General features: G+C 50.0%; 1 protein-coding gene across 3 annotated transcripts in view; it reads left to right on the forward strand.

Annotated features, from left to right (window-relative positions):
* MAP4K5 (mitogen-activated protein kinase kinase kinase kinase 5) overlaps positions 1 to 22347 on the forward strand; it is a 126083-nt gene extending 103736 nt beyond the window's left edge. For all 3 annotated transcript variants that reach the window (XM_053271469.1, XM_053271478.1, XM_053271461.1), the window contains 10 exons: positions 1613 to 1673; positions 1994 to 2108; positions 5426 to 5484; positions 7320 to 7423; positions 8819 to 8996; positions 9965 to 10033; positions 12677 to 12769; positions 15843 to 15913; positions 18304 to 18359; positions 20509 to 22347. In XM_053271469.1, coding sequence (XP_053127444.1) covers positions 1613 to 1673; positions 1994 to 2108; positions 5426 to 5484; positions 7320 to 7423; positions 8819 to 8996; positions 9965 to 10033; positions 12677 to 12769; positions 15843 to 15913; positions 18304 to 18359; positions 20509 to 20596 — 894 coding nt within the window. In that variant the 3' untranslated portion in view covers positions 20597 to 22347. The remainder of the gene's footprint in view (positions 1 to 1612; positions 1674 to 1993; positions 2109 to 5425; positions 5485 to 7319; positions 7424 to 8818; positions 8997 to 9964; positions 10034 to 12676; positions 12770 to 15842; positions 15914 to 18303; positions 18360 to 20508) is intronic.

Consider the following 22347-nt stretch of genomic DNA (forward strand, 5'->3'; position numbering starts at 1 on the left):
GATTGCTGCATTTTGGACTAACTGAAGTTTACGAACTATGTGCAAAGGCAGCCCCACGTATAGAGCGCATTGCAGTAGTCAAGTCTGGAGGTTACCAGCTGGTGTACCCATCGGTGTATATGTGAAGTTGGGTTTTTTTTTGCCCCAATATGCGTCACTTTACACTTGCTTATATTGAACTGCATTTGCCACTTTATTGCCCACTCCCCCAGTTTGGAGAGATCCTTTTGGAGCTCCTCACAATCTGCTTTGGATTTTACTACCCTAAATAGTTTAGTGTTATCTGCAAATTTGGCCACTTGGCGGCTTACCCCAACTTCTAGTTCATTTATGAGCAAGTTAAAGAGCACTGGTCCGAGTACCGATCCCTGGGGGATCAGCACCAAAAGCCTGTGCGACTCCCACACTAACTCAGTGACTAGCTCCATCAGCTCAGTTAGAGAGTCTGTTAGGCAGTGGCGTGAATGATACACCAACAGAATCCCCAATCTATCCCAGGTCCCCAACCTAAGGTACACACACTCAGAATAAGTCAGTTCTTTCACAGGGATCCTGGTAATGGAGATGTCCTGCTTATGAACCACAGCCACCCCACCCGTGCCCACTTCCCCTAACCCTTCTCAGCACCAGGATACTCTGGGGGAACAAGCTGGGCCCATATAGGACCACTAGCCTCTTCCAGCCAGGTCTCAGTTATACAAGCCAGGTCAGTTCCTCCATCCACCATCAAATCATGGATGAATCATCCTTCCATACCTCTGGGGGTCTAGTGAAATGGGCCTTTCCTGACCTACACTCTTTACACTCTGTATAAAAATATGCTAAATAAATAAATAATATTCTGCAAGACCATCAAGTCTATCAACTCCATCCAGGAAAAGAAAACGAGCCGTCGGATCTTCTCGTGCTTTTCCTCTGTCTCCCGACTGTTGCTCATTGCATGAAAGAAGAAGAAGAACAATTAATCATTAATAATAATTAAATAATAAACAACTCTGCTTGTTAGCCGCCTCATAAGGAATTGTTCTCTGGGTGACTCTCGTTGTTTCCCACATGCTTAGCAAAGAGAAGCTTTTCAGAAGCTTAGGAATAATACTAAGGCTGCAATCCTAACCACGCTTACCTGGGAGTAAGTCCCATTGAATCCAGTGGGACTTACTTCTAAGTAGGCATACCTACGATTGTACTGGTGAGTTGGTACTGGGAATATCTGAGAGTGCCGCTTTTAATGTTCAAAATTCCTTTTTAAATTCCACTCTTATTGCAGCTGTGTTTTATATTGTAGTCTTCTCTTCTGTTTTCTTTCATTATGTATTTGCAAAAGCCTTTGGCCCATAGCAATACACTTGACCGACTGGTGGTGGATGGGTGGGGGGGAATTAAGAGACCTACTCAGCAGGTTCAGAAAACCTATTCTGGTGTGTTCACATTGCTCTCAACAGTCTTAAGGACTAGAATCTTGCTTTGTCCAAAGAAACTGAACCCTGCATTTCAAGGTGCCAGGACTATATTCCATGCTTACACGCCAGGCCTAGAATATGCACAGCTCTTGCAAGGAATGACCTGGGTTTTGTCTCTCTTGCCCACTTGACTCTCTTCTTTCTTCCTCTAGCTGTTTCCACGGAGGTGTACGTGGCTGTATGTGATCAACAATACCTTAATGTCACTCTCAGGTATGTGGATTGCTGAAGAAATACACCCTGCAACTTAAATGGGGGGGGGGAGGAAATGCACCTCGAATTCCTATTTAGAATGGTTTCTTTGGTGTGCTGAAATTAGCTTGGCTTGTCAATGTTATGAAAGTCATCCTTTTAATTGTTTTTGTCTTTCCCTCTCTGCATCTTGCTTGGACCTCTCTGGATATTTCGGGGCTGTCCTTTTAGAAGGTAATTTCCCCCCCTCCTCTGTCATGGTTTTTCCTTTTGTATTGCTCTGTATTGGCATGACCACCGCATTATCCCAGAGTTGAGAGAGGTCTTGTTTGTATTAACAGGGAAAACATTCCAGCTCTACTCTCATAACCTGATAGCTTTGTTTGAACAAGCCAAAAAAACAGGACTAGCGGCTCACATTCAGACCCATCGATTCCCTGATAAAATATTACCAAGGTAAGCAGACACCATCTTACCTGTTGAACCTTATGACTGAGAAAAGGAAGTTGTTCCAGTACAGAACAGTCTGGCTTCCTTCCTTTGTGGTGGTTTTGACAGAGATTTTAAGACCTTGGAATGGTTTGATGTTTGTGCGAGTTTCTCTCTTGGAAGTCCCACCTCTAAGAGCATCAGAGGATGAGCATCTGGTCCAGCATCCTGCTTCCCACAGTGGTCCAGCAGAAGCCTCCCGGAAGACGGCAGTGGGGTCCTCTCCTCCAGCAGCTAGGGTTCTCTCTCTCTTTGGAGAGACAGCACATGGTTTTTAAAAAAACAAAACACCTCTCCCACACGGTTTGTCTTCTGAAGGCTCATTCCCAGCCAGACACCAACTCTAGGTGCTTGTGACTGCGTTTGTTTATTTATTTATTATCTTTTTATACCGCCCTCCATCCTAAGACCCCAGGGGAGTTAATAAGATAAAACAATAAGACCTAATGAAACATAAAAACAAGATAAAAAAAACAGAACAAATACAGTTAAAAATTTAAAAAGAGCAGAGACAGCTCATTGGCCAAAAGCCCAAATAAAAAGGGCAGTCTTCAGTTTCCTCCTGAAGGCTGGGGGAGAGGGAGCCCTGTGGGTCTCATAGGAACATAGGAAGCTGCCATATACTGAGTCAGACCATCGGTCCATCTAGCTCAGTATTGTCTTCACAGACTGGCAGTGGCTTCTCCCAGGCTGCAGGCAGGGATCTCTCTCAGCCCTATCTTGGAGATGCTGCCAGGGAGGGAACTTGGAACCTTCTGCTCTTCCCAGAGTGGCTCCATCCCTTAAGGAGAATATCTTCCAGTGCTCCCACTTCTAGTCTCCCTTTCATATGCGACCAGGGCAGACCCTGCTTATCTAAGGGGACAAGTCATGCTTGCTACCACAAGACCAGCTCTCCTCTCTGTGAGCGAGTTCCACAGCCTGGTCACAATAACCGAGAAGGCCCCATCCCGTGTACTCGACAAAGAGGCCTCGGCAGGTGTCTGCATATGGAGCAGAGCAGACCCCTCCCAGCCGATCTAGCCTGGGTAGGTTCAGCTGGGGGCAGGCGGGCCCTAAGGTCCCCGGGGCCCCAAGCCTTTGAGGCTTTAAAGGCAATGACCAGCGCCTTGAGTTGTGCCCAGAGACAGACTGGCAGCCTGTGCAGTGCCTTCAAGACTGGAGTAATCGATGTACTGTGAGCAGTCCCAGAAGTCAGCCTGAGTTCATTGGCCACAGAACTGACAACGTTGGAAGGGCACCCTCCAGAAACCAGCGGGAGACCTTTTCCATCTCCCAGGAGTCTCTGCTGCTTCAGCAAAGGAACTTCAAAGGCAGACTCCTGTGTGAAGCTGTTGACATAGAACTGAACAGGAAGTGTTAATTCTATCTGCTTAGGCTTGCACCAAGGTGGTGGTTTTCCTGTCCCAACAAATGTGTTAGGAAGATGAAGTTATCACCTGCTGCTCTTGTGAACTGCCGCTCTGTGGCTTATCATATATACTAAGGGTTCTCAGACTTGGGTCCTCAGATGTTGCTGGGCTACAACTCCCACCATTCCCAGCCACAATGGCCAAAGACTCATGGATGAGACCCCCCAAGGCCATTGTTAGAGAAACCCTGGTGGACACAGAGGAAGCTGCCTTCTACGGAGTCAGACCCTGGGTCCATCTAGCTCAGGATTGTCTACCCAGACTGGCAGCGGCTTCTCCAAGGTTGCAGGCAGGAGTCTCTCCCAGCCCTCTTTTGGGGAACTTGGAACCTCCTGCAGGCAGGGGCTCTCCCCAGAGCAGCTCCACCCCCTTTCTTACAGTGCTCATATGCAGTCTCCTATTCAAATTGCAAATTTCATTCGTCACAGTTTTTTCTTTGTACATCGGTGTGAACAAGCGTGCGCGTGCACACACATCTGCCTGCTGGCCAACTGAGGATAACTTGAGGTGTCACAAAATTATTTTGTTGTTTTTTGCTGCAACAGATTAACTCAGCTGCCCCTCTGGAAGTGCCTCTTCCAGCTCTTGTCTCCTTGCTGTCTGTTTTGAAACGCGACGCTCTTTGAGAGCAGGGGCTGTCTGTTTTAGTGAAACACTCTGGGGTGTCACATGCCCCGATGGTGCTGTGTTAATCACAATAATGAGCACACCAGGGCAATAACATGATTACTGTAACATGTTGTTTAACCCCATATCTGATGATCTTTGGAGAGCTAGCTCTCTCTCTCACTCACTCACTCACTCGCTCACATAAAGCTGTCAGTTCAAGTGCCAACAAAAATAAGGAAAATCACCACCAGGCTATTTGCAGAGAGTGCATCTTACTAAGTTCTGCTGGAGTCATGTATTGTACACTGAATAATAATTATTGGAGGAGACACAAAGCAGATGGCTTTCAGATATGGTGGGTGCATGTTGGGAAATTCTGGGGAACAGTCATTACGACAATGCAAGGATACTTTAGGATATGAACCTGCTATTAGAACCATGAGCCATTGTATTGGGTGTCTCAACATGACTATCAAGAGGGACTTGGACATGTATTCTAAGCCGCTGACCGGCATAGAACTAGCCAGTAGGTGGAAGTCATTGGAGATTTTACAAGAGGCTTGGATATGCAGAAGATGGAACTTCTCCCCTTGGTGGCGCTCATACATGCCGCTAGATTGAAAGGAGGAAGAGAAATAAGGGACACAGTCCTGGAAAAGGGAGGACAGATTTCTTGTTTGTTGGCATGCCTGATCAGGTCCGAAGCTTCATTTGGAAGTGCTACTCTTTTGGTTATAGTAATATGCAGAGCTGTAACATATTGCTCTGTCCTGAACTGCTGTTTCAACGCTTCCTTAAAAAGTTGAATTAAAACATGGGTGCCGAGTTCTTGCCTGGCTGGGGGGCCATGCAGATAAAAGCATCCCTAAGAAGAGGTGCTGCTGGATGAGCCCAAGGTGAGTCTGCCAAGCCGGTGTCCGCTTCTCACAGTGGCCACTGAGCTTGTTTTAGGAAGCCCACAAACAAGACCTGAAGTCAGCCTCCTTGCTGTTTCTCACCTCTCCCAGCAACTGATATCCAGCGGTATACTTCTTCTGCACATGGAGGCTTCATTTAGCTAGCATAGCTGTTGGTGGCAGTTTTGTTCCATCCCTGTTCCTGTTTATATTCCATGGGCTAAGTAATGAGTGACAAAAGAAGCAGCCCCATTTTAAAAAATAATAATACAGGAGTGATTGTCCTTATAAATGCAATTTTTGTTTTTTTAATTTGTTTTGGCCAAGCCCTGATCTTCTGTTCTCTCTGTTGATTCTGCCATTTCAGGAAGTTTGCCTTAACAACAAAGATCCCTGATACAAAAGGGTGCCATAAATGCTGTATAGGTGAGTCTTCAGCGTAAGCTGTTATCCTCAGTGTTGGGGCCCAATCCACTGGGAGCTCTCCCAGGCGCTTCTGGAGCTGGCTTCTGTTCTGGAATCTGCTCCCTCCTCTCCGCTGCAGCTTGTCGGCTGCCTCCCCCGGCTCAGCACCCCACAGTCTCAGAGCCCGGCTGGGACCCCCCCTTCCTCCGCCAGGAACAGATCTGAGCATCGGCCTGCCAAGTCCTGGGGGAGGAGGGGTCTTCCTCCGTATTAAGTCCTCTCTTTTCTTTGGGAAGGACATCTAAATTTCCTTTTCATCAGGGACTGGAAAAGCAAATTGAGCATTGAACGCAAATATAAACACCATCAAGTCCTTGATCAATTTTTTGAAATGAGCTTCTGGTGAATAATATAAAACACTGGAAATATTTGTAGTTCCACAAGAGAGGTTCAAAGGCTGCCTTAGGCCTAGCTCAAACCTACAGCTGAACGGGGGTCTTAGGGATCAGAGGAGGGTTTCAGGATCAGGGCACTTTTCTCTTCTTTTCGAGCACAAATTTCCTGCACTCAGCCTTTGGCCCGTGTTGGTGTAAAGTGTGACCAGAACTGCCAACCTAGGCACCATCCACTTTGAGAGCCCAACTTTCACCAGGGTTTTTCTTGACGGCGTTGGGTTAGGCGGATATTCTGTTTCCTTTTAACTCAAGTTGGCAACAGTCACACACAATGTTGATAACCAGGTAGTGATGGGGAGAGAAGCTGTGTGCTTGCTGTCCTGTGGTCTGATCCCTAGACCAAAATTCACTGGTTAAGTTTGAACCTTGGTGTCACCTATGCAAACTCTTTTTTGCAACGTCCTTCTGTGTATGGCCCAGGAACCAGTGGCCGCCCCATCAACCCTCAGTGCGGCCCCCTGACTCATTGCTCATTGCGTAATATTCTGCACAGTCCCTTGGCACCATGCGGAGGTGACTGTTCCCACTGTGCAGTACTGAGTTTTGCCCAGTGCTGGGGGGGGACTCCTCTAAGGGAAATGGAGCCCCCTTGAGCCCCTGCACCATTTTGGGAGGCATGCACAGAGTGCTGGGAACTGTAACCCTTCCCAGCACTTTCCTCCTGGAGCTCTTAAGAGAGGGAGCTCCATCTCCCTTCAAGGGCCCTCCCAGCACTGAGGAAAGCACAGTATTGTGCGGAGGTCAGCAAAGTGGAAAGTGGGTCTTACGTGGAAGGTTTTTTGCCAAAGTGCCCCCCTTGAAAATAGTGGAGATCATAGTGTTAGTGTTTACTCTCCTGTGACTAAATATGCTGCAAAGGATGTTGTGAAATCATTCTCGTAAAATTACATCCTAATGGCCACCCTATATCCAAAAGAAATGTGGGTTAATCCTTTAATATTGTGCAGCTTCACTTATTTTTGTTGTGTTTATTGTTGGTTTGCATTGTGCCCTCAATGTACAGTATACTGCACAGAGAGAGAAAGGAAGAGAGGTCCCTGCCCCCAAGAAGGTTACAATCTAAAATTCAACCCAAGGAGAAGCAGCAACGGGGAAGGCAAAGACAGAGCTCTGGGTTCTGGTGGATTTTAAGGAAGGAGCAGGTGGCCCTACATGGCTGTTCTGTGGGGAGGGGTTAAGGCATATGGGGCAGGAAGGGCCACAGGTCAAAAGTCCAGCAAGAGACCTGCTGGGATCTGTTAAAAGAAAGGTTGACGTAAAAGGACTTGGGTTGTGCAAACCTGAGGTGTGTGTCCCTTTTGATGAATGTTGAGAACAATCCAAACTGCTCGCAAATTCAAATGAATTGATCATAAAATATTGGGGTGGGTGGGTGGGGTTTTTCTTCTCCTCCTCCTTTAGTAAGAAACCCATATACGGGCCATAAATACCTCTGTGGAGCTTTACAGTCGGGGATCGTTTTGCTTCAGTGGTATGAACCAATGCAGAAATTTATGTTAATAAAGGTACGTCTTACTTTCTTTGTGTAACTTTTTATTTGCTTTGGGGGGAATTTGTTCCCCAGAGGGGAAACTAAAAGGTAGAAGCCATTTAAGATTTAAAATGGAAAATGCATCAGCAGCCATTTGGTTTCTGGGCTCAATTCAAGTTGCTGAATCCTTGCATGTATTTGTTGGTTTGTTTGTTTGATTTCTATACCGCCCTTCCAAAAATGGCTCAGGGCGGTTTACACAGAGTGATAACAAATAAATAAGATAAATAAGATGGATCCCTGTCCCGAAAGGGCTCGCAATCGAAAAAGAAACATAAGATAGACCCCAGCAACAGTCACTGGAAGCCCTGTGCTGGGGGTGGATAGGGCCAGTTACTCTCCCCCTGCTAAATAAAGAGAATCACCACGTCAAAAGGTGCCTCTTTGCCAAGTTAAGCAAGGGACATGTGATGTGCTGGCCAGTTAGTGGTGAGCTGCTAAAAATATTGGTTGGCCATTCTTGGCCTTTCTGACGAGAAAAGAGTTGGGGGCAGGAGAGCAGGGCCTTGCCAGCAGCGGCCCCTGTGCAGTGGAACTCGCTCCCCAGAGAAGCTCATCAGACAAGCAGTGCTCCCTCTAACAGGGATTCCCAGATGTTGTTGACTCCTAGATTCCCCAAGTTAAAGGCATTGTAGCTGGGGATTCTGGGAGTTGTAGTCAACAACATCTGGGGATCCCTGTTAGAGGGAACACCGCAGACAAGCTGTCATTGGGCGTAAGTTTTGGGCGGTATAAAAAATGTGTTAAATAAATAAATAATAAAATAAATTGAGAAATACTAGCAAAAGCCTTCCTTCTCAGGAGGGCCTTTCAAAAGTGATCCTGACCCTTACATGCCTGTCTATTTTTACTGCAGTGGGGCAAGTTCATATTGGTTTTCTCAGAAATGATTACTGCTGTGAGATTCATTCATTCATTCATTTATTTTAACCTATTTCTATACTGCCCAAAATGCAAGTTCTCTGGGCGGTTTACAGGACAATAAAACAACCAATAAAAGATTAAAACATTTTAACAGTTAACATTTTAAAAGTTAAAACTATTAAAACACAATTAAAACAGTATCTAATTAAAAGCCTGGGTGAACAAATGCGTCTTGACTGCCCTTTTAAAAGTTGTAAGAGATGGGGAGGCTCTTATTTCAGCAGGAAGCGTGTTCCAAAGCCTTGGGGCAGCAATGGAGAAGGCCCGTCCCTGAGTTGCCACCAGATGAGCCGGTGGCCACTTCAGAAACATTGAGTTTAATACATGAATATGATGAATCCATTTAAATTAAATGGGCCAAACAGAGGAAAGAAACAGAAGCTTCACCAGGTTTGGTCACTTTTCAGTCTGATCTCTTTCGCCCCGCCCTCCACTTCCCTTCCAGCACTTTGACTTCCCTTTGCCAACCCCCTTGAATGTATTCGAAATGCTGGTGATCCCAGAACAGGAATACCCCATGGTGTGCGTCGCCATCAGCAAGGGGGCTGAACCAAATAAAGTCGTTCAGTTTGAAACGATCAACTTGAATTCGGCTTCTTCGTGGTTTACGGAAATGGGTGCAGGTGAGGTTCTGGTGGACTTTGGGTAACGGGCAGGGGCGGGCTGCGTGTAGCGGTGTGTGTAACTGCAGTTGGCGAGCATCCTGAGGATCTGTTTTCGTTTCCCTTTTTAAAGACAAGCTTCTAGTCCTGCTGGGGACAGATAAACTTGAAAGTCTGTGGAGGAAGCCAGGAGCTGGGGGTTGGCGGGAGGTCAGCAGCAAAGGGAGTGGGGGGCAGGCGGGGTGCCCTTCATGGGATGCCTCCTTCGCCCTCCCCCCTGCTTGTGTGTATCACAGCCTGTAGCTCAGTGGCCCTCTCGTTTCCTTGTCTCCATCCCTTTCCCTCCTTCCGATGTCCCAGGAAACACCCAAGGCTTCCACTGTCCTTGAAAGCCTTCAGTGTCCTGCACAGATCTTGTCCCTCCCAATGACTGTCAAAAGCAAAACGAGCCAAGCATATGCCAGTCTGCTTACACTCTATCAGCATTCAATTTGATTTTGTACAGAGCGCAGTCAGTGCTGCTTCCTGACTGGAGCAGCAGTGAGGAGGAGGAGCAGCAGCAGCAGCAGCAGCAGCAGCACAGTGTCAGGGCTGTGGGCGTCTGGCCTGCTTGTTTGACGCTTCACCCTGGTCAGAAGCAGTTGGGCGGCATCTGGAGCCCACCTTGTTGCCGGCATCTTTTCTTGACAGCAGAGCCTTCTGTTGCTCCTTGATGTAGCAAGCGATGCCCTTCCGCAACATGGGGGGTGGGGTCATTTCGACATGGCCGTGTCTCTCGAGAGCAGCCATGAAACGGCTACAAGGAATGAGAGCCAGAAACAGGCTGAACTTTGACGGAAGGGACGGAAGCCAATGCCAGGGAGTCGGGGGGGCCCCTTCTTCTAGCATTGCTGTTCTGTCCAAAAGCAACTTGAGGGCTCCCTAGACTTGGGGTTGGGAGTGACCTTGGGCAAGTCAGATGCAAACCTTTGTGTTTTTCTCCCTTCAAGGTTGCCAACAACTCGATGCCATCCACGTCACCCAGCTGGAGAGAGACACGGTTCTGGTGTGCTTGGACAGTAAGTAGCAGGATGCCTCTCTCCTGGGGAGACCTTGGCGCAGGGGTGAGGGGTCAGGTGGGGGCTGGCAGGCTGTGGTTTGGATGTCTCATCTCCCTCTCAAATTCACCCGGTGAATTTAGGCAAGATCCCTGTTCCTCAGCATCAGCATCCCCTCCTGAAATCGAAGACATAGACATTCTCAGCCTTGAGTCGCCGGATGTTTTGGACTGCAACAAATCCCCTCATCCCAGACACAATGGCTGAAGGCTCTTGTGGTTGGGATAAGGGCACTTATAGTCCAACAACAGAGGGGAATGTTAGATCTCTAACATTGATCTAATAATAAAGCTGTTAATCTTACTGATCTGCCTTAGAGAGTTAAAGATGACTGAGCTCAGCTGGAGTAAAGTTGTGCCGTGGAGTCGGTGTCGACTCCTGGCGCCCACAGAGCCCTGTGGTTGTCTTTGGTTGATCAACAGGAGGGGTAAGAGCATAAGAACAGCCCTGCTGGATCAGGCCCAAGAAGGCCCATCTAGCCCAGCATCCTGTTTCGCACAGTGGCCCACCACTGTGCGAATGGGTAGACCATTGCCGTCTCCCGCCCAGTGTGAGGTGATGCCTTTCAGCATCTTCCTGTACCGCTGCTGTCCAATAGAGGTGTTTCCCGTAGTCCGGGAAACATACCCGCGGGGATTCGAACCGGCAACCTCTGGCTCCCTAAGCAGATTACTCTCCCGCTGCGCCCTAAATTCCACATGTACACCCAGCATTAAAAAGAGTTAATTTTTTCACACAGTGCATAATTAATCTATAGAATTCTCTGCCACAAGATGTGGTGACAGCCAGCAGCCTGGATGGCTGACCCCTGGATGTGGCTTAGGCAAATTCATGGAGGACAGGTCCATCCATGGCCACTAGTCTGGTGGCTATAGGCCACCTCCAGTCTCAGAGGCAGGATGCCTCTGAATCCCAGTCGCAGTGTGCGGTGTGTGGGTCAGCCAGCCAGCCAGTGTGGTCCTGCTCCCCCCCCCCCGTTGCTCTGGGTAATACGCAGGGAGCGGACATGAATAGGCAGCTTTTGGTGTCTTGAAATGTGCTCCCTTGGGAGTTCCCAACCTTGGGTCCCCTGCTGCTGTTGGACTGCAACCCCCATCACCCCCAGCCTCAGTGGATCAGGCCCCTTTGGCCATTTCGGCTGTGGCTGATGGGAGTTGTAGCCTCATTGGGAGACCCCAGTCTGAGAAACCCTGGTTGAAGCGCTCTCCGTGGCGCTACATAGATGTCAGGCACCACTGTGTGGTTCCGCTTTGTGATCAGCTGGCCCTTCCAGAGGCCCTGAGGAAGGAGGACTTTGATTGGTGCCCAAGTTGGCCCAATCCTCGCATTTTACTTTTGATGTGGTGAAGCCATCAAGATGAAAAAAAGGGCAGCCGGACTCTTTTGTTGTGGGAAACATTCCTTCCTGAGAGTGCCACCTAGTGGTGAGATCAGGGGCTGACTTCCGTGTCCTTGAGTTGCTGTGACCATTGACGTTCTCAAAAAGTTGCTGAGTTGCGCTTGGCACAGGAGATCCATGCCTGGAATGCCCCCCCCATCTGTGTGTGTGTGTGTGTGTGTGTGTGTGGTCTTTTAACAGCATTTGGAGGGTGCCGTCTTTCAGGCAAGGTTTCTCAAAGCGGTTTACGTGCAATTAAAAATGGCTTCTGGCTGCAGCTGCTGGTGGCCTGATATCAAGAGCCTCAAGGAAAGTGGTCCCCCACCCAAAGAACCTGGCAGCGGACGAGAGTTTCGGGGGGCAGGGCTTCTCCTCCGCTGGGCCGCAGATGTGTGAGCATCCCTAGCTGCTGTCTGTCTCTCCAGCCCTCGGGCCAGACACACACGCCCTCTCCATCGGCGGCCTCAGTGGTAGCAAGCGCGGAGGGCCAAGGTGGCTGCCTCCCCTCCTTTCAGCCCAAGGGTGCTGAAAAGGCCTGCTGCAGAGTGGAGCCGGGACTGTGCTGCCAAGGAAGGCAGGAGTCCGCCCAGCCCCTCGCACCGTTCTCCTGATTAAAATCCCCGGCTGAAGCTGCTGTTTGCTCCTCAAAAGAAGTGGCACCATTTGAGGGGTTTGGGGAATTGAGGGGGGGGGAGTGTTCCAAAGCCCACATCTAGGGCGCCAGCCCTGACTGAAGCCCTGAGAAGGCCCTGGCTAGAGGCCTCCTGTGGAGCCGTTTACTCAGCTCCTGGCTCGTCAGGAGGGACAACTTCAGGGCCCCACTGACGGCAGAGACCTCGCCTGCCTTCTTCACGCGGCTCACCCTGCCCTGGGGAGGCCGGTCTGCGCCTGGGCGGAGGCTCTTGCTCAGCCCCCTCCCCACAGAAAGCCAAACCAAGGCAAGGAGTCTTCTGAATGTGTGCCGAGGAATCTGCCGCCTACCCAGTCAGGCCATTGAGTTATCTGTCCAGGAGTGGGGTTCCCAGCCTGGGGTTCCCAGATGTTCTTGGACTACAGTTCCCATCACACACACACACACCCCTGAGGCCATTGTGGCGGGAGATGATGGGAACTGTAGTCCAGAAACATCTGAGAGCCCAGGGACCCTTGATCCAGTATTTCTCTAAGCCTTTCCAGCAATCCTGTCTGACTCTGAAGTGATTTGGCTTTCTTGCTTTTTTCTTGAGGATTTGTAAAAATTGTGAATCTGCAAGGAAAACTGAAGTCAAGCAAGAAGTTGGCCTCAGAATTGAGTTTTGATTTCCGCATTGAATCTGTAGGTAAGCAAACTCCTTGCCATCATTACATACAGGAGGGCTTCTCACACTTGGGGCCCCAGGGACTTTTGACTCCCAGAATCCCCAGCTACAGAGTAACATGGTGTGGTGGTTAGAGTGTTATACTAAGACGTGGGAGACCCAGATTCAAGCCCCGACTCAGCCATGAAACTCACTGAGAGAGACACACATACACCCTCTCTCTCAGGGTTCTTGTGAGGATAAAATTGAGAGGGGGGATCCATGTATACCATCCTGAGTTCCTTGGAAGAAGAGTGGGGTTAAAAATATGATAAAACAAATGCTAGGTGTTATAGATGCGCAAGTTCTCCTCCACAGACTCGCAGTCTGAAAAATAGAAGACCAGAAAGAGGGGAAATTGGAAGAAAAGCACCCACAGCACCATTCAAACCCCTGGAGGCTTTGCTGGGTGGAAATTGCCCTTTAGGCTTGTACTGCAGTTTCCACGGAGGGAATATTCCTCCTAACAGCACACTGGAGACCTCTGGTGCTCCTCGGATATCCAGGGTGCGGGGGTCGCTTCTGGTTCGCATCCCCCATTGACTGGAAGTGGGCAGGAGCCGGAGGGGATGGTCCGTCACCTGTAACAGGGGTGTTGCTGACTGCAGCTCCCATGATCTCCAGCTGCAGTGGCCAATGGCCTTTGGCCATTGCAGCTGGCGATCATGGGAGTTGCAGTCAGCAACATCTGGGAATCCCTGTCACAGGAGACACTAGTCGTGATCCATTGGCCTTTAGTAGCTTGCCTTGGATGTTCTAGAGCAGAGTTTCTCAACCACCGGTCCGGGGACCGCTGCTGGTCCCCGAAGGGTTGAGCGCCGGTCCCTGACTGGGAGTCAAACCCCCCCCCCCAACAACTGCAATCAAGGCACTCACTTCCTCAATTTTGCACATGGTACGGAAGAGGAAGAGTATCACCTTCTTGTCCCTTGCCTCCACGTGCTGCTGTGATCTTCCTACAGCTATTTTATTCCCTATCTTTACAGCTTCAAACTGTATGCGGTGTGGAAGGTATGCCAACTGAAGGGCTGCCACTTGAAGGGCTGCTGGTTCTTGCATGCTCATTGTTTGCAGCCAAAGGTTGATTGATTGAAACCCAGCTGCCTATTGTGGTCGAGGCGCCTTGAGAGGGAACGCTGTTTCCCTCTTGCATCGGTGGGGTGTTGTGGTCCCTCTGCCCCCTGTAACCCCCTGGTCTGCACCGCCGGTGGAGGACGGCGGTCCCCTTTATGACCTCGCCGGGTGCGGGGGACAATCTCTGGCCGGGATCATGCCGCAGTGAGGGCTAAGCAGAGGAGGGAGGGAGGAGGGCCGCCTTGGCTCACCTCGCAGGTATGCGCAGGCAGCATGTGGGACCACGTGAGCTGCGTGGCCCCAAAGGCAGGCTGGTGTGATTGGCTCCCGCAGGGGAGTTGGGAGGGGGGCACAGGAGTGCACATTGTGAGAGAGGATGGGGAACACTTGCTACACTCTGGTGCGCAAGCACAGTGGCGGCAGCTCTTGGACCCAGGCGACCTTCCGAGTGCAGTCCGGTGCACCATTGCCTCACCCACCCTGAACAGTGCCTCGTCTCCCCAGCGAGGAAAATGAGGCATCTACCACTACAACACCCCACACCCTCCGCCATCTCAGAATCACCCCCTTTCTTTTAATGCCAGGTCTCCACCGCTCTTCTTCACATTTTCTTTCACCATTAAAAAAACCCCATTCCCAGCACCTGCCATGTAACGAATTTAACGAGTTTTGGAGGAGCTGCACGGGTTTCATTAGGTCCACCTCACAAAGTGCACATCTAAGAGCAGGATCCAGATCAAGTCAGGTGATCATGACCAAGCAGCATTGACACAAATGAGAGATGACTAAATTAATTTCAGTGGGTGGTCGTGACTAACGTTGTCTGGATCCTGCCCTGCGACTACACAACTCCTGCTAAAACTCCACCTCCATCATGAGAGGGTTAAACTGTAGATTTCCGGCTCTACTGAGCTTGCCCTGCTCTCCTCTCCTCACCTCCTTTTTGCTTTGCTTGACATCCAGCCTGATGAAGCATTTTGGGGGGTTCAAAAGCTTTTTTGTGCGTTGTTTTCATTGCCCCCATGTAGCTTTTGAATTTTTCTAATGGCCCAACATCCCCTCTCCATTGAGTAATCACAAGCACCTCCACCCCCACCCCACACATACTGAAGACATACTGGAGACAAATGTGTTCACCCAGGCTTTTAGATTCAGGGGTTCTCAACCTTGGGTATCCAGACATTGGTGGACTTCTACTCCCATAATCCCCAGCCATAATGGCCAAATGCCATTGTGGTTGGGGGTTATGGGAGTTTAACCCAAGGTTGAGAACCCCTAATATTCCATGTTTGCAAAAGATTCCAAATTTAATTATTTTAATGCTTATATTATTTTAATTGTAAACTGCCCAGAGATGCAAGTTTTGGGCAGTATAGAAGTCTGATAGATAGATAGATAGATAGATAGATAGATAGATAGATAGATAGATAGATAGATTTGAAACCCCTTTACTAACTGCCGGTCCGGGAAACTGCGCATGAAGAATGTAGCGGTCCTTGAAACTCTGCACGAAGAATTTAGCGGTCCTTGACTCCAAAAAGGTTGAGAAACACTGTTCTAGAGCAGAGATTCCCAGCCTTGAGTGCCCAGATGCTCTTGGACTACCACTCCCATCATCCCCAGCCCCAACAGCCGAAAGCGGAGAACTTCTGCTCTAGTCTAAGGTTCTGTAGGCAGGACTACAGGCGATGGCTGTGTGAAGGCCGAGACCGAGAAAGGAACCCTCATTGCTAGGCCGTGTGCTGCAGACCCCCTATCTGGAGATTCTGCACCTAAGGCGGGGGGCCCTCCGCTCCTCCCCATGGTGGAGGAGGGCATCCAGGGTGGGTTACCTCCCCCCACTGGTTCCAGAGGCAGGACCTCTGCTCACTAGGAAGGCTTTTCAGAGCCAGCAGATGGAGGAGAAGCCCACCCCGCCTTCCAGGCTAGGAAAGAGAAGGCGTGTCCCGGCTCATGGCTTGGCTTTGTGTCTCCCCCGCAGTGTGCCTTCAGGACAGCGTCCTGGCCTTCTGGAAGCATGGGATGCAGGGCAAGAGCTTTAAGTCGGACGAGGTAAGTGGCCCTTGGCTGGGTCGTCCTCTTTCTCTCTCCTACCTGCCCTTTCTTTAGGAAGGTGCCGTCCGTACAGGCCGAGAGTCCAGTCCTCCTGCAAGGGTTGTCCTGGAGGAAGTGCTTCACTCTTGCACAAGCGACCCAGATGCTTGCTTGTTTGTGGGATTCGTTCTCAGAAATAACCAAAGAGAGAAGTTATGAGTTGGTAGGCAAGACACTTTCCCCGCTCAGACACCCTTTTGACATACGGGGGATCATAGTGCTGGCCTACCTTGTAGGGTTGTTTGTGAGGATGACGGAGTGAATTATGAGAAGCACTTTGGATGCTTTTCAGAGTTGTCTATAAACCCCAAGTAGTCTTCTTGCCTACAGCCCACGGCTCTTCTTTAATCAGCACAGTGTGCCCGCCGGCTCCAGAGCAGGACCTGCTGTGCTGGTGATCACGATGTCTCCTCCGAGAGAGCATTTGCTTTGCATGCAGACAGTCCCAGGTTCACTTTCCGTTGAAAAGGATCTCGGAAGTGGGGAAGACCCCTCTCGGCTTAACCCCCTGGAGAGCTGCTTGCTGCTGCTGCCACTAGACAGGCCTGGCTGGCTGGACCCCTGAGCTCTGACTCTCTGCAAGGCTCTCCTCAGGACGAGGTGATGTGGAGCTCCCTTCTCCGAGTGGCAGAACACACCCCGCGCGTGCAGACGGCCCCGGGCTCCGTCCCTGGCACCTCCACACCTTGGAAAGTGTCCTCTCTCTGTGCCAGGCAGCTGCATCAAAATGGAGTCAAAACGGAGCCGCTCTTTGCCCAGAATGATGCTGCCACCTACTGAGTGTCACCCCCTTGGTCCATCTAGCTCAGTACCGACTGGCAGGGCTTTGGAGAGGGGTCTTTCCCAGCCCTACCGGGAAATGCCGGGGATTCAGCCTGGATACCTTCTGCCTGCCAAGCAAGTGCTCTGCCATGAACCCAGCCTCCCACCCACCCCACTGTGGTCTGAATGTGTGATGCAGCTGCTGTGGGTGAAGCCTTGTTCTCTTGCACATTTTCAATCACGCTTTAGATTGCGAGCCCTTTGGGGACAGGGGAGCCATTTTGTTTACTTATTTACATTTTATTTCTCTGTGTAAACCACTTTGGGAACTTGGATTGAAAAGCAGTATATAAATATTTGTCGTGTCGTATCTGCACGCAGGACGGAGCCTTCTCGGTTATTGCCCCCGGGCTCTGGAATGCCTTCCCTGGCAGCTCCTTCCCTCCTGACCTTCCTCGGGCGTCTGAAGGCATTCTTCCTTGGACAGGCCCTTTGAGTAGAGGAGGGACTCTCTTCACCATTGTTATGTTGCATTTTGTTGTCTGTGTGTTGTGATTTAATATTGTAAACTGCCTGGAGGCCTTTTTGCAAAAGGCAGTTTTATCGATGCAACCATAAACAAACTGTCATCCCTTCACTAACCTGCAACTTTAAAAAAACACTCGCCCTTGGTAAGCAGAAACAGCACCAGGAAGCCAGCCCAGGCAGCCCAGTGCCCAGAGCTCCCAGTGGCCCGAGAGTGGGCGTGGCTGGAGTGCCCCGTGCTTTCATTAGGAACAGCCGCTTGGGAAAGAAAGCCTAAGAAAATGAAACGTCTGCTTCCAGGCAATCCAAATTCTCCACCAAAACCAGGCTGATCCTGCAGCCTGATCTTATTTCCCATCGGGTGTATGTTGCTTTTGCTAGTCACAGGGGAGGAGCTACAAAATCCTGCCCTCGGTCCACTGGGAATTCCACTCAGTCCTCCCTCCTTAATTTAATAATTTTAAATAATTATAATTTTATCATATGATAAGATGCAATTGCAGTCTTTCATTTGCCTATGCACTTTCAAGCACATCCCTGAGGTCCAAAAACCTAGTTTAAAAGGAGGGGAAACAAGAAAGAAGCTGATATTCTCAGGAACTTGCAGTCTGTGCTTGGTGTTGCATCTCTACGGTTTTCTGCAGTTCCATGTAATCATGGCATGCACACAGACCTGCTTCTAGGTTGTGTTTGTTTGGGGAAATTATTTTTCAGATGGTCTCTTGAACACTGTCCATTGGTTCTGTGTAGGAAGAGCCAGCGTGGTGTAGTAGTTAGAGTGCTGGACTAGGACCTGGAAGACCCGAGTTCAAATCCCCATTCAGCCATGAGACTTGCTGGGTGACTCTGGGCCAGTCACTTCTCTCTCAACCTAACCTACTTCACAGGGTTGTTGTGAGGCGAAACCTAAGTCAGCCTCTCGAGTTGCTCCTTATTTTGCAGCCCTCATTGGTCAGTACGGTCTGGCTTTGGTCCTTTCGAAAGTGGGTGAGGATGTCTCTCCTTCCATCACTTCACCTTTTCACATTCTTCTTCCACTCCCTTCTCTTTCTCTCTTGTAGGTCACCCAGGAGATCTCAGATGAAACCCGGGTCTTCCGCTTACTGGGTTCAGACAGGTAATCTGAGGGGGGAAATATCAGCCTATGAGATAAAAGCTGAAAATTCAAGGGGAGGGCGCCTAGGATGCTCTGAAGGGGACAGGATCCCACTGCATCCTCCAGTGACATTCCCCTGCAGGGAGAGGAATCATGCCGCCTTCGGATGGGGCGGTTTATACATGTAATAAATAAATAATACCCCCTAGATCGGGGGTGTCAGACTGGCCCATGGAGGTCAACTGGCCAGGCTTCAGGAGGCTGGGATGAGCCACACCTCCACCGCTGCTGCAGAAGAGGCGGCACATCTAGTTCGTTCTATCCAGCCAGCAGGCTCCCTTCTGCCCCCCGCCACCTTCTCCAGGTCTCTCTCCCCACCACCCCCCATATGTGGCAATGGAAGCCATGAGTTGCAGCAGTTAAAATATGATGGTTATGTTCAGAATTTCTTCTTAAAATACAATTTACAAAAACAAAAACTCCCTGAGAGATTCTAGTATAAAAAGTAGTGCATTCAGCTAATTTCATTGGCAGGGTGTAACATTTTGTTTCTGTAAGTCCTCGGGCAGTATGATATTCAGAATTTCTTTGAAAAACTAAAGAATGGTTTAGATTTTCCCTGAGCATATTCTGGTGTAAAGGTAGTGCATGCAGCCCATGTAAATGGCATGGTGAGGGAGGGAGGAAGACAGAAGGTGGTCGCAGGTGATGGGTGGCGGGGCCAGGCTAGGCCAGGCCCTCCAGAGGTGCATTGGCATCCAATCCAGCCCACCCTCCAATTGAGGTTGAGACCCCTGACCTGGATATCCAGCCACAAGGGAGAGCGAGTGAGCTTGTGTCTGTCTTGGTGCGTCTAAGGCAGCAGCCTGTCCTCCCTTTGTTTCACCCCAGTAAATCTCTTTGACAAACCCTACAGAGGTCCCTTCTCCTGGGTGGGCCAGGGGGGCATCTCGGGACTTGGCTCCAGTCCCTCAAACAAGCAGAGGCAGCCTTACCATGAGGCATGCGGAGGGAGGTCGGTTTCAGGTGCCACGAACCTGGGCAGCCAAGGGGGAGACTGACAGGCCTTGGGGACCTTCTCTGGCCCCAGCCAGGCCTGCTGGGGTCTTGCTGAGCGCACTTCCAAGTCGGGGTTCTCAAGCTTGGGTCCCCAGTGGTTGGACTACAGCTCCCATCATCCTCTTTGCTCATCGTGGCTGGGGAAGATGGGAGTTGTAGTCCAGTAACATCTGGAGCCCCAAGTTTGAGAACCCCTGCCTGCCTTTAGGCATCACAGCCGCTCGCTGTGTTGATAGCCCCCCCCCCCGAATTTGGCAAGTCTCCTTTAGAGCCACCTGACCTAGTGCCGATCACAGCATCTTGTGGCACCCTGTTCCTATTAATTCCAACCCATTGAACTATAAAATAAATTATTCTGTACACGGGCATATTTTTAAAATGCAAAGGGGCAATAAAAGAAGTTGCCTTGGGGGGCGTCTGCAGAGCTTTTGCTGTAGATTCATAGCTGCAGAGGGCTGCGAGTATCCGACATCCCCTGTACGTGAGTGGATGGGTGGGTCTCCATACCGGAAGGAGCTCTTCATCCTAATTTACGGAGAGAGGACAAGCATGACCAGTTTCAACACCTCCCGGTCACTGGCACCCCCTTGCCCTGTCCTCTTCCCCATCGCATTTCTGCCCACACAGTTAGCATCCCTGCCTCTGACATTTCTCGGAGGGCTGCAGAATTAGCAGTCGGCATGCACTGTGCTAGAACCGTGGTTCTTGTTCCTGGAATCTGTGAGGCTGGGCCGCCCTGGGGCCCCTGCCTTGCTTCCCTGGGGATTGCTGCACATCCTTGCCGCTCTAAACAAATGCCAGCACTTCCCTGTCCGTTCAAAACACTTCCTTATTATGACTTCCTATCAGTAGTGGCTTGTCCTAACGAGCCGGGAGGGGCGCCAAAGGAGCAACCCAAGCTGCCCCCCTTTGGCACCCCCCCCCACCGCTCATTAGGACAAGCCGTTACAGCTTGCCATGCTTAACTTGCCAATATCGTAAGAAAACGCGGCAGCTGAACAGGTGTGTGGGGAAACGCGGGCAGGCCAAACGAGGCCCACTGGCGAGAAACGGGGCCCGAGGAGGATGCCCGGCGCAAATGCTGACTTGCCCTTCTGCATTTGCCTCGTAGGGTGGTGGTGCTGGAAAGCCGACCGACGGACCACCCAACTGCACACAGCAACCTCTACATTTTGGCAGGCCATGAAAACAGTTACTAGGCAACTGTAACCCGACTCGGAGAGCAAGCCAAGGAATACGTCGCCGCCGCATAAGGAAACAGCCCTTTAAGGAAACTCTGTACCAGCCGGATGCCGGCACCCGTCTCTCCTCTCCCGCCCGCCCAGTATGCTTTGCCCTGTCAGTATCCAAATGGACCCCCGTCTTTAGGATCGAGAGCCAAAAGTTGTGTGTGTCTTGCAGCTGGGAAGCAGCTGTTCTGTCACTTGCCACTATGTGGTTGGTTATGTCAAGTTTGCTTAATAAAAGCTATGAGATAATTAGTCCCTTTTGTTCGTTAGGCCTACGGATGCATGAAAACCCCAGATGCAATAATGGTGCCATATAACGTGGATCTTGGCGCTCTGGTTAAAAACCTGGGGCGGCATTTCTTCCATTCTTCTGATAATGCCTACATTTGAATGCAGGTGGCTGAGAATAAAAGCAGAAATGGAGCGGGAGGGAATATCTTGAGGGCAAGACCCATTGGGGACTCCTCCTTTGTGGGTTCTATGCAGGTCCCCCAGAAATGCCCCTATTTCCATGGGCCATCAACAGGAGAAGATCCTAATACGTTGCGTGAGTGACTGTGTGTGTGCGCATTTTAAGCAACTGTTCTCTGTGGGTTTGTAAAATAGACTATTTAATCCTTATTTATTAATCTGCTGCTAGGGTGGAATTGATGTATCCTAACTTTTAGCACATGAAGGTTGCAGAGCAGCTTCTGGTTTTGGGTGGGCAGGGAGGGAACGTCTTTCTTTTTTACAATTGTACAAAGTACCCTGCATTCATTTGGCCCTTTTTCCTCTTAGGTGTAGCAGATTGTCTTAGGGAGGTGTTTTATATAATGGGGGTGTGGGGGGAAATTCCCTTTTGGCTATTCCTCTATACATGCAGTTTTGTACAAGAGTATTTTGTATGGGTTTTGTCTGCAGAATTTGCCATAAAAGGGAATTTTGGCATTTACTGAAACAATAAATGTACATTGTGGAAATACAAGCTGGCTCTTAAAGAGGAAATGCTGTTAGAGATTGTTTGGGGTGGGTGTGTGTGTGTGTGTGTGTGTGTGTATATAAAGATTGTGTGTGCATGAGCAGATGTCTGGAGGGGAAGCCGCTTATGCGTGTTTTCATAAGCTGATGAAAATGTAGTGGGGGAAAGAGGTGAGGGCCTCATCCAGTTGGGTCTTCATGGATCTGTGCCTCTTGACCCAACCCAGTCCAGACATGGTGGAGGTCTCCACCCACACTGATCATGGCTGATCCCTGACAGGACAGCTGTCTAACCACCAGGGCTTGGTCGAGCCCTTTCAGATGGGTTCTTGTGCTCACTGTGGCGGTGGGCAGGGGTGTCCCATTGGAAAAGGTACCCGCCTTTTCCTGGAATAGCTTCCCTTCAGTTCCAGGGTCAGCCCAGGGACTCAGGAAGCCAACTGGATGAGTCTTTCCAAGGTGTAATGCCCCGGCATCTTACAGAAGAGAAGTCTTAAAACACTTTGATCTGTTCTTGGACACATATATTGTATTTATACTGTGCCAGGAGGGAGCTGGAGAAAGTGCAGTGCCTGGAAAACCTGGATTTCCCTTAGTCTGGGCATGTTTGAATGCTTGGGTTATTTCTCAGTGGTATAGTATAAAGATATAAGAAGCAGTATTGTCTAATAAATCTAGGGGGGGTCCACCTTCCTCTTCAAGGCTGTCATCCATGTTTCTTCTTTTTGCTTTCCTCCATTAAAGTATCCCTTTGTTCCTGA

The sequence above is a fragment of the Hemicordylus capensis genome, chromosome 1 (assembly GCF_027244095.1).
Source record: "Hemicordylus capensis ecotype Gifberg chromosome 1, rHemCap1.1.pri, whole genome shotgun sequence".
Taxonomy (NCBI): Eukaryota; Metazoa; Chordata; class Lepidosauria; order Squamata; family Cordylidae; genus Hemicordylus; species Hemicordylus capensis.